Source organism: Schistocerca piceifrons, chromosome 1 (assembly GCF_021461385.2).
Source record: "Schistocerca piceifrons isolate TAMUIC-IGC-003096 chromosome 1, iqSchPice1.1, whole genome shotgun sequence".
Lineage (NCBI taxonomy): Eukaryota > Metazoa > Arthropoda > Insecta > Orthoptera > Acrididae > Schistocerca > Schistocerca piceifrons.
Window position 1 is genome coordinate 727,492,014 of NC_060138.1, and position 15,634 is coordinate 727,507,647.

The window sequence follows — 15,634 nt, forward strand, 5'->3', positions numbered from 1 at the left end:
CACGCTTAATTTTTCCTGTCGGACTCAGTTCACGATTTGGTTCGCAAAACCATTTTTTGTACTGTTACTTTCTCCTGAACGTAACCTTTAGAAAGTTTATTGATACTAACGTCCAGCGCTTGTAATACAGAAGTCATTCCTCCACTAATAATAACAAGGTCACAAGATAGGGTGTGGATCTTCTTTTCTACGTCGTCAGTGAGATGACCCCGAAATGCATCAAGACAAATCATTGATGGTTGCTTGGAAAGCCCACCAGGACGGCGTTCCCACACGTTAATAGCCAGCCAAGCATTAAAGTTTGTCATCGATCCCTTTTCTTGATTCCGAACAATGACGTCATCAGGGAATAGCTTTTCATTTTGTGGAGTCTTGGGGCATATTTTTTTCTTGAAGATTACAAAATGTGGAAGTTTGCTCCCATCAGCTGTGGTTGCCAGCATTACTGTTACGCGCTGTTTTTCACACTCAGGTGTTTTGATGGTAACATCTTTTGTACCCTTCTCGTCAGTCGTGTAATTACGTGGCATATCAAACCAAACTGGGGTCTCGTCAGAGTTGCCTATTTGGCCCATCGAAAAGTGTGGTAACATACCTCTGAAATTCTTGAAGTTTCTTCTCAAAATCCTGTGGATGCTTTCGGCATATTGTTGTGTGGCGTCGCAGAGATGAGCCTGTTTGTTTCATAAAGGGATCAACCCATCCCCGGCTAGCCTTAAACTCTTGCTTCGTTATGTTAGGAGCTGCAGCCACCTCTTTTGCTTTTTTTATTGTGTTGTCACTGGTCACAGGTTGCCCATTCTTCCACTTTTCTCGGACGAATTCCAAAACATTTACTCCAACGTCAGGAAGTCTTCCTTTGCGAGGTTAAGTGAATTTCTTTCTAGTAGTGGTAGTTGCAGATAATCCCAATTTCTGTTTCTTCCATAAGCGAACGTTTCTCTCAGTTACAATGAACTCTCTTTTGTCCTTCTGTTACCATATTTTTCAGCAAAAAGAATTATTTAGCGCTTGAAAGTAGCTTCATACAACATTCTTCTCTGCTTGCTTTCGATTTCGTGCCTATCTAATGCAAACACAATGGGTAGTACTGTGGAAGGCCAACAATAATGAAACGACGTTAAGAAGTACAACAATGCGTTGTAATGTACAGGGCAGTACCTAAATTTCAACGAGCAAATAAAAACGAAAAAAAACGACAGTTCTATTATCGCCGACAACTCTCGTGCCTCTCGTGGCAGTAATGGATTTTGTTCTGAACCCTGCGAACGGAATTCAGAACTTGAAATATACACCAGCTCTTTTAACTCGATAACCTCTTAACCAATTTACGTCTTCTCTTCTTTAATTCTCAGATACTATACCTATATTTTTTGCGAGAGTTCTATAAGTGCTTTGCTACTTCAGATCACATCGAGTAAGGAATACCGGTGAACGATTCAAGTTCGTACTGGAATCTAATGCGACATCGAATCTTATGCGCTCCCTAATTTCGAGTACTTCGTATGGTAAAACAAAGTGCGCACTAGATTCACGTAAATACGGTATGTGTTTACGGAAGAACTGATGATGTGGCATTATGGGCCAGGAGCCCCAGTCTGCGGTTATTCTGCCACCCGGTCCAAGTTATTTTGGAGAAGATGAGGTGAAATGATTAGGCGAACACCAATAACCAGTCCCCTCCGACGAAAATTTCCGACTCAGCCGGGAATAACACCTTGGTCCCCGTGATCCGATCTTAGCTCGTTCTTTATAGCTTCCCCATGAATGTGGCGACAACTTCGAGAGGTTGTGGAGGGTGTCTTGAGGAATAGAGCGAGGGTAGGAACCCGTGTCCAGAAACGTCATCCAATGACCGCATAGCGTGCCATTAGGCCACCCCTTCGCCAGAATGCATGATTTTTTGCGCCGGTGGACCAATGGCGGAACGCTTCGCAATGCTGTTTGTTACTCTGTGAACGCGACTGATTGCCACGATCGTCAGTGGAGAAGACGGAACTAGTTGGTGCATGCAGACGCCTTGTATGCTATGAATGTGATACTCTGCTGCTTCGGTGGAAGATCGTTTCAGACACTGGCTTCCATCCACAATTTAATTTTCTCCTGCAAGCATTTAAAATCTCCGACGCTTTTCGGTACACACGAGAAAATTGAAATGCAGATGCCGTGTCCGGAAGCGTCTTCTACAAAGGCAACAGAGCATCACATTCACAGCAAACAAGGCTTTTCTACGCCGCACTTAGCTCCACTGTCGATCGTGACAATCGGTCGTGATCACTGAATAACGAACAACGTTTGCCAGACGTTCCGCCTATGGTCCATCAGTGTACAACGTCACGTTTGCTGCCGAAGTGGTTGCCTAGTGATAGGCGCCGGCGCCAATAACTTCGACGCTCTGTAGCGTCGCTAGATGACTTTTCTGGACATGGGTTTCTATCCTCAATTTTTTGCTCCTCAAGACACCGTCTACAGCCTCTCAAAGTTTGTCGCGAGATTTCTGCGACACCGCGTACGAAGGATGTCTCCGCTAAGAGGCGTCAAGTGCATTTTCTCTCGTGTATTGGCAGGCATTTGCAATTTTGTTTTTTCATTCGCAGCCCACACAAATACCACTCATCGCGTCTTCCATGCGACGCTCACTATCGACAGAAGCGTCGGTTTGTTCGCTGTTACTAACAAAATCATTTTTAGAGCGGAATTTTACACCCCCATTCGATAGAACGGTCCCAGATTGGCCTATTGCAATATTCGTTTCATCTATACGTGTCAACAGGGTCATTCAAACACGAAGAACAGCTACTACTACAGGAGCGACTGAACGCTGCTGCTGCATGGCGGGAGCAGTCAGTGCGGGCCAGGCCGATGCAGTCTCGTTTCACGAGAAATCCATTTTGTAACATACCGATAAAATTATTTAGGAGTGTTGCATCTATCTGTTTGGTTAATGATGTGTTCTTGTACTGTGGTGTGTGTGACAAAGGCTGAAATGCGACATAGAGGATAATGTCATTTTTATTCTTTTTTTATGTTGCTACTTCTGTTTTTTCACCACGTAAGTAAATTTTAGTTTATTTTTAACCCAAATTATTCATCGTTGTACAGTGAAACATGTAATGTACGTATTTTTATGAGCAGTATATCTAATCTTTATGTATAACAATCGGACATGTTGCTGATTACAACTGTGTCCACTTCGTCAGCACCTAACCTTTCAGGTTAGACATACTGCTGATAAAAGTACGTACAGTACATGTTTCACAATATAGCCATGAAAAATATAGTTCATACGAGGGTTGGAACTTTAATAGTGGCAACTATTTATTTACTGCTCGTACAAAATAGATACGTGTTTCAAAGTTTTATTAAGCTTCAAAATAGTCACCAGCATTGTGTATAACCCGTTGCCAGCGATGTGAAAGTCGTAGGATACTGTTAGAAGTGCCAGTTGTATTGACACTTTGAGTGGCGCGGTCTACTGCCCGACGAATTTGTAGCAGTTCTGAGGCGAATGCCGTGATTTGTTTCCTTCAGTTTAGGAATCGAGTTGAACTCATGAGGGCTTAAATCAGGGGAGTGCAGTAGGTGGCACAGCACTTAGCAGCCCCATTAGTCACACCAATCAGTAACAGCTTCCACTGAACGTGCTTGAGCATTGACCTGCAAACTGATGGTCAGGTCCTGCAGAAAGTGTCATCACTTCTGTCTCTATGCTGCTCATTTTTGGAACACAACCTAATACCAGCTTAGAGACAGAAGCGATGACACTTTATGCAGGACCTGACGTCATTTTGCAGGACAATGCTCAAACACGTACAGTGGAAGTTGTTTGACTGATGCGGCTGCTAAGTGCTATACCACCTACCCCTGATTTAAGCCCTCGTGAGTTCAACTCGATTACTAAACTGAAGGAAACACAGCACTGCATTCGCTTCAGTTTGAAGTATACACATTTTGAACTCGATATGAATGTTAATTAATTGTCCTCTACACATGCGTATGCAATGATATGGTAGTGAAGTGGAAGTAGATGAAGAAGAAAGACTGATATCTGGTTACTAGCTTTCTCAAGATTTAACGTCAGAACGATCAAGAATGTTACAGTTTAGCGTCTGGAGCTAACACGACAATAAACATACTAGAATTTACTGGTAGATGTATATAGGAGCAGTTCATTCTCGGTTGTCGATGCTCCAGCGATGGTGTGTATGTGTCCTTGCCGCAGGTTCTTCAGGCCGTCTCGGCGCTCAGGCGACATCGAGAGCAATAAGGGCTGTTCGCACCAGGGAACCTGCTGGAACCACGGCCTCACGGTACGTCTCTGCATTCTCACTGTGTCTCCTACAGTTTTAGAAATTCTCGCCTACTTCGTGGGAGTGCAGTCCGTACAGCTCTTTTGTAGCACAATTCTCCGCTGCTTAGAAGGAGCGTTTTAAGTTATAATGCGCTTCTATCGTGTGCCATACACAGAAAGCATGCAAATCCACACGTGATTTTTTTTCCCAGGTGTAAGCCATCAGTTACTTAGTTTCGGAATGGTACGTCTTCGTGAGTTCTGCTGATCTTTTTGTGTTTGATGTCATAAGTTGGCACTGTATCAGACATAGGCAATTCTTCATTAGTAAAAAAAACTCATTTACAAATTAATATCTATTCCGTGCTGTAAAGCCGGCCGGCGTGGCCGAGCGGTTCTAGGCGCTTCAGTCTGGAACTGCGCGACCACTGCGGTCGCAGGTTCGAATCCTGCCTCGGGCATGGATGTGTGTGATGTCCTTAGGTTATTTAGGTTTAAGTAGTTCTAAGTTCTAGGGGACTGATGACCTCAGATGTTAAGCCCCATAGTGCTCAGAGCCATTTGAACCATTTTTGGACCGTGCTCTAAATATTGTCTGAGCAGCATAAATTAAATGAACTTTGGCACATATCCCAATGTCCACAGCTCGTGGTCGTGCGGTAGCGTTCTCGCTTCCCACGCCCGGGTTCCCGGGTTCGATTCCCGGCGGGGTCAGGGATTTTCTCTGCCTCGTGATGACTGGGTGTTGTGTGCTGTCCTTAGGTTAGTTAGGTTTAAGTAGTTCTAAGTTCTAGGGGACTGATGACCGTAGATGTTAAGTCCCATAGTGCTCAGAGCCATTTGAACCATTTGAACATATCCCAATACTCCTGATCTACACATACTTTAATTCTACAGTACCTCATTCATTTCTCTGTGGAGAAATACACAGCTGACTTTTTCCTATCTAACATAAAACTAAGAGGAAATTACATGGTAAAAGTGCATTGAAAATATGAGTATATGGCGTACGAATTACTGACTAAATAGTATTCTCAGATGAAGCTTCTATGTAAAAATAACACACGAATCTCTATAGCTTTCAATGGTCTTACTTCTCCTCTGTCTGACTCGTAAAAAATTGATATTTATGTTCTTTAATCTTCACAGCAGCTGGGTTCCTCTCGTAGTCAGGCCTGAGCGACCTAGCCTTCCTTTCTAGTCTTTCCCAGTATATATCTTTCTCCTCCCCGAGGATGAACTAATAGTTCGGAAAGGTAGGATAGTGTCGTGTACTTTTATACAACACCTGATCAAAAGTATCCAGACACCCATTTGTGGACGTTACTACGGGGTGTGTCCACTCTTCGCCTTTATGACGGCTTAAACACTGCTGGGGACAGTTTCAATGAGGTGTGTGAGTGTCTGTCGAGGAATGGCAGCCCATTCTTCCTAAACAACGAAAACCAGAGAATCTGGTGATATTGGACGCTGGAGCGAAGTCGACATTCTCACTCATCCGCAAGGTGTTCCATTTGGTTCATAACGGGGCTTTGGGTAGCGCAAAGCATTTCATGAGTGTTGTTGTCCACAAACCATTATCACACAGATGCTACTTTATGACAGCATGCATTGTCACGCTGTTACAATCAACGCCTTCGAAATGTTTCTCTACTTTAACGCAGTACACAGTACTGTACAATATATTCATATATTCCCGCATTTAGCGTTTTATGAAGCACAGTAAGAAGAGCAGTGCACTAACCACGAAAAACACCACCTTACCGTAGCACCACCTCCTCCGTACTTCACTGTTCGCTTTACACGTGATGGCAGTTAACTTTCTTCTGACGTTTGCCTCACTTAGACCCTTCCATGGGTCTGCCAGAGAATGTAGCGTAATTCGTCGCTCCAAATCACTCGTTTGCAGTCATTTTCCGCCCAGTGGTGCATCTCTTTACACACCTCAGTTTCGCTTAGCATTGACTACAGAAATGTGAGCAGCTGCTCGATCACTGTATGCGATTCTTTTTAACTCCCTATGTACAGTCACTGTGCTAGCTGGACTGCTGTAGCACTTATGAAGTCACAAGTGGTTCCTTCCGCTAATATCATGCAATGTTTACAGCCGTCCTCCACAATGCTGGACTGTCCCTGTGTGTCATTAAATGAGATGTGCTTGTTCTTGGTTTAGCTATGGTTTTTCCTTCGAATTTCCCATTCACAACCAAATCACCAACAGTCTGGCTGAGCAGCTATACAAGAATTTAAATGTCTCTGATGGATCTGTTATTCATGTTGACATCCAATGATAGTCCACGTTGGGAGTCACTGATCTCTTCTGACCGCCCCATTCTGCTGTTATTGCTTCTCTGCTGGAAGCGCAGTACTCCCCGCCTCAGAGTCATGCAGAGGTCTATTCCTCATTAAATAGGGAGTTCTGATACATTCAGTCAAGTAGTGTATGTGTCTGTCGACAGGACTAAATATTGGAGGTCCTAAAGATAAGTAACGTCATCCCCGTACAGAGGCGCTCGCTTACCTGTCGCTACCGACCGATCGCCGTGTCATCCTCCGCCAGTGGTGCCCTTGGATGCGGTATAGAGGGGCATGGGGTCGAGCACACCGCTCTCCGTCAAGTACTGGCCACAATTTTGCCCTTATAATTTCAGATTTTTCAGTGGATTTTCGTTTGATACATGAAGTTTACTGAAACACAGCATCTCAATGTCTGTCCTCTGTCTTTTACCAATGACCGCCTCATCCAGCTCCTTATCGCCTTCTATGATAGTACTGAACGTAACTGGAAGGTGTACTGCAGTGGAAACTCCGACTTATTTGCCAGTAAAGCGCAGCCGCCGATCAATTGTGCTCCGATCAAACGATCGCTGCCTCCACATGCTCATTTTCTTCTACGATGTTACCAGATAATATAAGAGGGAGAGCACCAACGCAGACTCCGACTTGCTCGTCGGTCTACCAGGTCCACGGACCAGCCGTAGTTGCTCAGTTTCGCTAGTACGAGGGGCGTTTGAAAAGTCCGTGCAAAGTTCGAGAGATGGCACCACCGGCGCGTATCGAGATCATGTTTAATTAGTAGTATCTTTGGAAAGAACGCACACCAAGTTTCAGGCATATTGGTCTATTTCTTTGTGTTTGGCATTCGTGTGAATCAAGGAAGTCGAGTGATTGTCAAAAAATGGACGAAGAAGAATTTCGTGTGGTGATTAAAGATTACTTTATGAAAGGCAAAACGCCTCAGAAGACTAAAGAGAAGCTTGACAAACATTAAAGAGACTCTGCACCTTCGATTAGAACATTTCATAAGTGGTTTCAAAATTTTTGGAGTGGCCATATGGGCTGAAGTGATGCTGGACGTCTGGACGCCCTGTGGAGGTTACGACTCCAGAAATCATTGATAAAATCCATCATATGGTGATGGATGACTGAAGAGTTAAGGTGCGTGAGATTGCTAGTGCTGTGGGCATCTCGAATGAACGGGTGCATAATATTTTGCATAAACATTTTGACATGAGAAAGCTATCCGGAAGATGGGTTCCGCGATTGCTCACGCTTGACCAACAACAGAATCGTGTGAAGTGTTGCAAGGATGGTTTGCAGCTGTTCAGGAAGAATCTGCAGGACTTTAAGCGTCGTTTCGTCAGTGTGGATGAAACATGGATACATTAGTATACTCCTGAGACCAAACCACAATCTAAACATGGTTTCCCAAGGGAGGCCGGCCGGAGTGGCCGTGCGGTTCTAGGCGCTACAGTCTGGAACCGAGCGTCCGCTACGGTCGCGGGTTCTAATCCTGCTTCTGGCATGGATGTTAGGTTTAATTAGTTCTAAGTTGTAGGCGACTGATGACCTCAGAAGTTAAGTCGCATAGTGCGCAGAGCCACTTGAACCAACGAAGGGAGAATCTGCACCAAAAAAGGCGAAGACCAGTCCTTCAGCTGCAAAGATTATGGCGACTGTCTTTTGGGATTTTCAAGAATAATCCTAACGGACTATCTGGAAAAGGGTAAAACTATTACAGGTGCATATTATTCATCGTTATTGGAACGTTTGAAAACCGATCTGCAAGAAAAACGCCGGCGATTGAACCGCAAAAAAAGTCCTCTTGCGTCACGACAGTGCACCAGCACACACCTCAGCAGTTGTGGTCGAAAAATTATTGGAAATACACTATTGGCCATTAAAATTGCTACACCACGAAGATGACGTGCTACAGACGCGAAATTTAACCGACAGGAAGAAGATGCTGTGATATGCAAATGATTAGCTTTTCAGAGCATTCACACAAGGTTGGCGCCGGTGGCGACACCTACAACGTGCTGACATGAGGAAAGTTTCAAACCGATTTCTCATACACAAACACCAGTTGACCGGCATTGCCTGGCGAAACGTTGTTGCGATGCCTCGTGTAAGGAGGAGAAATGCGTACCATCACGTTTCCGACTTTGATAAAGGTCGGATTGTAGCATATCGCGATTGCGGTTTATCGTATCGCGATATTGCTGCTCGCGTTGGTCGAGATCCAATGACTTAGCAGAATATGGAATCGGTGGGTTCAGGAGGGTAATACGGAACGCTGTGCTGGATCCCAACGACCTCACCGGCCGAAGTGGCCGTGCGGTTAAAGGCGCTGCAGTCTGGAACCGCAAGACCGCTACGGTCGCAGGTTCGAATCCTGCCTCGGGCATGGATGTTTGTGATGTCCTTAGGTTAGTTAGGTTTAACTAGTTCTAAGTTCTAGGGGACTAATGACCTCAGCAGTTGAGTCCCATAGTGCTCAGAGCCATTTTTGAACCAACGACCTCGTATCACTAGTAGTCGAGATGACAAGCATCTTATCCGCATGGCTGTAACGGATCGTGCAGCCATGTCTCGATCCCTGAGTCAACAGATGGGGACGTTTGCAAGACAACAACCATCTGAACGAACAGTTCGACGACGTTTGCAGCAGCGTGGACTATCAGCTCGGAGACCATGGTTGCGGTTACCCTTGAAGCTGCATCACAGACAGGAGCGCCTGTGATGATGTACTCAACGACGAACCTGGGTGCACGAATGGCGCAACGTCATTTTTTCGGATGAATCCAGGTTCTGGTTACAGCATCATGATGGTCACTCCCGTATTTGGCGTCATCGCGGTGAACGCACATTGGAAGCGTGTATTCGTCATCGTCGTACTGGCGTATCACCCGGCCTGACGGCATGGGGTGCCATTGGTTACACGTCTCGGTCACCTCTTGTTCGCATTGACGGCACTTTGAACAGTGGACGTTCATTTCAGATGTGTTACGACCCGTGGCTCTACCCTTCATTTCATCCCTGCAAAACCCTACATTTCAGTAGAATAATGCACGACCGCATGTTGCAGGTCCTGTATGGGCCTTTCTGGATACAGAAAATGTTCGACTGCTGCCCTGGCCAGCACATTCTTCAGATCTCTCACCAATTGAAAACGTCTGTTCAATAGTGGCAGAGCAACTGGCTCGTCACAATACGCCAGTCACTACTCTTGATAAGCTGTGTATCGTGTTGAAGCTGTACGTGTACACGTCATCCAAGCTCTGTTTGACTCAATGACCCGGCGTATCAAGGCCGTTATTATGGCTAGAAGTGGTTGTTCTCGGTACTGATTTCTCAGGATCTATGCACGCAAACTGCGTGAAAATGTAATCACATGTCAGTTCTAGTATAATATATTTGTCCATTGAATACCCGTTTATCATCTGCATTTCTTCTTGCTGTAGCAATTTTAATGGTCAGTAGTGTAGGATTCCAACTCTTTTCACATCCCCCCTTTTCTCCAGACGTGGCACGCTCGGACCACTATTTGCTCCCAAATTTGAAGAAATGGCTGGCGGGACAAAGATTTTATTTAAACGAGGAGGTGATTGCCGCAATTAATAGCTATTTTGCAGTCTTGGACAATTCCTATTATTCGGATGGTATCAACAAATTAGAACTGCGTTGGACAAAGTGTATAAGTCTTAAAGGAGACTATATCGAAAAACAAAATAGGTTTACCTCAACACATAAGCAGTTTTATTTTTGCACGGACTTTTCAAACGCCCTTCGTATGCTCCTTATGGCGTTCTTCGCAACCCTGTAAATCACATTGTGAAAATATATGGCATTTCCGTGTGAGACACAGGATGAGGGCAGTTGGCATGTGTCGTAGCTGGCGGCGAAGTACCTGGCGGCGGGCGTGGCGCTGCAGGCGGCTCGCCACCTGCTGGCGCAGTGGAGGCGGCCCGCAGGCCCCGGCCGCGGGCTGGCGGCACTGCTGGGGCGCGCCCTGTGCGGCGACAACTCGCTGGGGCTCTTCCTCGCCGCCTACGTCGCTCTCTACCAGGTACGCTAGGCTGCACCACACCACGCGCTCTCACTGGCTTACAAATTCCCACTAGTAAACGCATATAACGCAACAGAATTGTTGAGGCTTTTGTGGCCACTTTTTCATGTATTACTTGTTGCAATTGGTCCTGGGATCTTCAGGCGTTTGTTCTATCATTCTTCTGACGTTTCCCCAGCACGAGTGGCTGTCATTGTCACAGGAACACGTATACTTTCACAAAGTCGTGGAATACCTCCTATATCGTGTCAGACCTACTTTATCCAGCATAGTGTAGCAAGTCCACATGTCATGGACCCAACTTCGTTGTAAGTCCTCTGCAGATATATTGAGCCATGTTGCTTCTATAGCCGACCATAATTGCGAAAATGCTGCTAGTGCAGTATGTTGTGCAAAAACTGACCCCTCGATAACGTCCCATAAATGTTTCATGGGATTCAAGTCGAACAGTCTGGGAGTAGCGCGATAAAGCGGGTGCCCACACTTTTGATCTCAAATTACTGTGCTAATTAATTAAATTGATCAATTAAAGCACCCCTCCCCTTAACCTATTGTTCTTCTAAGGGGTTTACGACACCCTTGTGGTTGATTTATGCCCCCTTAGGTACGGGACAAAAGCTGCTTCTGAGAAACCCCCACCCCTACCCCTCCCTTATCATTCTGTGAAATCCACAACACTACGCCTCCCCCCTTCCCAATATGAAAACACTTTTGATATCAAATTACTCAACTAATTAGTTAAATTGATCAATTAACTACCTCTTTCCCCTCTGGGCAATCCCCCAGCCTTCCATTCCTCTCCACTACTTCCCCCCCCCCTCTTACCCATCTGGAAATTGGCAGGAATAAGACTCAGTCTGTGCTGAGCTGCTGGTGAGGAACGATCGCACGATACAAAATTCATTCCATGTCAGTTGTCACAACGATATAATGTTCAATTCAGTTTGCTTACTTGGGCAGAGTTCACGCCTGCACCACCACTTTCCATGCCGTAGTAACTGTAAGCACCGAGGAATGGAATGAAGTGTGACATGTTAGTCGCCGTTCTGGATCACCCGCTTGTTTTTATAGTGGCCAGGTCACAGAGTGTCAAGTGCACACATCTACACACCACGGGGGTCGGGCCGTGTCTGCCGCCCAAGCGCCACTGATTACTAACTGCAACGCCGAACACACATATCTGCATGCCATGGAGGTTGGAAACAGCCCAATGTCCTAATTACAGACCACAATACTATATACAATCGACTGTGGAGCAGAAGTTGATGTCCTTTGATATTAGATACCCGGGAAACCATTTCTGCTGTCTCTGCTACTTTCTGTTGTAGCACCTGTGCCTCAAACCAGTAGACCAAGGTGATGTGCCTACCTGCCAGAGCGACGTTCGTTTGTTCTCATGGCCCCCAAACAAAGCGCCAGGTGGCGACGTTCCTTTGATCAGGAAACTGCGGACTCGCTTCCTTTCTCCGTCTGTCTAAAGAGGTTCCTTCCTATTTGTGTGTACACTTGTATGAACCAGTGTGTTCAAACACACAGACAGAGATTTTCATCCCACCTCAGAATACTGTGCTCCTATTGGCCGAGGACGAAGGGAGAGCTGGCGCAATTCCGATATCAAAAATGGCGGGAAATAGTCCGTCTGTACTACCCTATCAAAGCTCTGGAAAGTGTAAGCCAAATGGATCGCTTAAGCACTACCAGCACCTTACGATGATTCTTCTTCGCAATAAAACGCGTTTTCAGCAATTGAGTATCACACACACACACACACACACACACACACACACACACACACATCTTGCAGATCAAGTAATAAAATTTCCGCGACAAATAGACTGCAGCCCTAAATATATCTGAGGTCTTGCATGCACTGATGTTTGCAAACACAAGTATCTCCTCCATCACAATGTTTCCACTAAACGCATCTGGCGAGAAAACCTGCCGATCGCACACACTCCCGATAACGAAGAGCACACTGTGTGCTGACTGCAGGAGTGCCATGGGCTGCGGCTCTGTTAGCAGTACTGGCAGTTGCGCTGCCAACTCCACACTCTCAGAAGCCGGAGAGACTGTCACCGTGACAGCCAAGCTATCGCCTGATCATTTTACATGGGGTTAATAATCGTCTACTGCAAGCACTCGTCATATTGAATCTCCTCATGCAATGCAATATGTGCGGTGGTGTGTGCTTATTGAAATAAATGTTCATACTTCCTGCATACTCAGGGGATCAGGAACTATTACTATAAATAAAAGTTTTGATTTCTTACCGATTAATATATTTAATAAAAGTTCACATGCACAAACATAGTAATAATCATCTAACCATTCTGAAATTTAGCAGTTTTAACATTAATGTACTGAAGCATATATTAGTTTCATCCCTAGATTATGGCGCAATACTTTGTACAAAGAAGGTAGCTGCGAAGAAACCATGGGTAACAGAAGAAATATTTCAGTTGATTGATGAAAGGAGGAAGTACAAACATGTTCCGGGAAAATCAGGAATACACAAAAATACAAGTCGCTGAGGAATGAAATAAATAGGAAGTGCAGGGAAGCTAAGAAGAAATGCCTGCAGGAAAAAGATATGATTGTCGGAAGGACAGACTCAGCATACACGAAAGTCAAAACAACCTTTGGTGACATTAAAAGCAACGGTGGTAACATTAAGAGTGCAACGGGAATTCCACTGTTAAATGCAAAGGAGAGAGCAGATAGGTGGAAAGAATACATTGAAAGCCTCTATGAGGGTGAAGATTTGTCTGATGTGATAGAAGAAGAAACAGGGGTCGATTTAGAAGAGATAGGGGATCCAGTATTAGAATCGGAATTTAAAAGAGCTTTGGAGGACTTACGGTCAAATAAGGCAGAAGGGATATAACATTCCATCAGAATTTCTAAAATCATTGGGGGAAGTGGCAACAAAACGTCTTTTCACGTTGGTGTGTAGAATATATGAGTCTGGCGATATACCATCTGACTTTCGGAAAAGCATCATCCACACAATTCCGAAGACGGCAAGAGCTGACAAGTGCGAGAATTATCGCACAATCAGCTTAACAGCTCATGCATCGAAGCTGCTTACAAGAATAATATACAGAAGAATGGAAAAGAAAACTGAGAATGCGCTAGGTGACAATCAGTTTGGCTTTAGGAAAAGTAAAGGGACGAGAGAGGCAATTCTGACGTTACGGCTAATAATGGAAGCAAGGCTAAAGAAAAATCAAGACACTTTCATAGGATTTGTCGACCTGGAAAAAGCGTTCGAAATATAAAATGGTGCAAGCTGTTCGAGATTCTGAAAAAAGTAGGGGTAAGCTATAGGGAGAGACGGGTCATATACAATATGTACAACAACAAAGAGGGAATAATAAGAGTGGACGATCAAGAACGAAGTGCTCGTATTAAGAAGGGTGTAAGACAAGGCTGTAGCCTTTCGCGCCTACTCTTCAATCTGTACATCGAGGAAGCAATGATGGAAATAAAAGAAAGGTTCAAGAGTGGAATAAAAATACAAGGTGAAAGTATATCAATGATACGATTCGCTGATGACATTGCTATCCTGAGTGAAAGTGAAGAAGAATTAAATGATCTGCTGAACGGAATAGTCTAATGAGTACACAGTATGGTTTGAGAGTAAATCGGAGAAAGACGAAGGTAATGAGAAGTAGTAGAAATGAGAACAGCGAGAAACTTAACATCAGGATTGATGGTCACGAAGTCAATGAAGTTAAGGAATTCTGCTACCTAGTAAGTAAAATAACCAATGACGGACGGAGCAAGGAGGACATCGAAAGCAGACTCGCTATGGCAAAAAAGGCATTTCTGGCCAAGAGAAGTCTACTAATATCAAATACCGGCCTTAATTTGAGGAAGAAATTTCTGAGGATGTACGTCTCGAGTACAGCATTGTATGGTAGTGAAACATGGACTGTGGGAAAACCGGAATAGAAGAGAAACGAAGCATTTGAGATGTGGTGCTATAGACGAATGTTGAAAATTAGGTGGACTGATAAGGTAAGGAATGAGGAGGTTCTACGCAGAATCGGAGTGGAAAGGAATATGTGGACAACACTGATAAGGAGAAGGGACAGGATGATAGGACATCTGCTAAGACATGAGGGAATGACTTCCATGGTACTAGAGGGAGCTGTAGAGGGCAAAAACTGTAGAGGAAGACAGAGATTGGAATTCGTCAAGCAAATAATTGAGGACGTAGGTTGCAAGTGCTACTCTGAGATGAAGAGGTTAGGAAAGGAATTCGTGGCGGGCCACATCGAACCAGTCAGTAGACTGCTGACCAAAAAAAAAAAAAAAAAACTTTGTATGCTACGCACAGGCAGGTTCTGATGACGTGGAGTTAGTAGCAGTGACCTCACCTACATCTACATCTACATAATTACTCTGCTATTCACAATAGAGCCTGACAGAGGGTTCAATGAACCACCTTCAAGCTGTCTCTCTACTCTTCCACTGTCGAACGGCGCGCGGTAAAAACGAGTACTTAATTTTTTCTGTGCGATCTCTAATTTTCTTATTTTATCGTGATGATCATTTCTCCCGCTGTAGGCGGGTGCCAACAGAATGTTTTCGCAGTCGGAGGGAAAACTGGTGATTGAAATTTGATGAGAAGATCCCACCGCAACGAAAGGCGCCTTTGTTTTAATGACTGCCACTCCAATTCACGCATCATGTCTGAGGCACTATCTACCCTATTTCGCGATAATACAAAACGATCCGCCCTTCTTTGTACTTTATCGATATCATCCGTCAGTCCCACCTGATGGGGATCCCACGCCGCACAGCCATACTCCAGAATAGGGCGGACAGATGGTTCAAATTGCTCTGAGCACTATGGGATTCAACTGCTGTGGTCGTAAGTCCCCTAGAACTTAGAACTACTTAAACCTAACTAAACTAAGGACATCACACACATCCATGCCCGAGGCAGGATTCGAACCTGCGACCATAGCGGTCGTGCGGTTCCAGAC

General features: G+C 44.9%; 1 protein-coding gene across 1 annotated transcript in view; it reads left to right on the forward strand.

The window, feature by feature from the left end:
* Positions 1-15,634, forward strand: part of LOC124772937 — a 191,599-nt gene that overhangs the window by 124,977 nt on the left and 50,988 nt on the right. The window contains exons 5-6 of the mRNA XM_047249364.1: positions 4,223-4,310; positions 10,467-10,640. Coding sequence (XP_047105320.1) covers positions 4,223-4,310; positions 10,467-10,640 — 262 coding nt within the window. The remainder of the gene's footprint in view (positions 1-4,222; positions 4,311-10,466; positions 10,641-15,634) is intronic.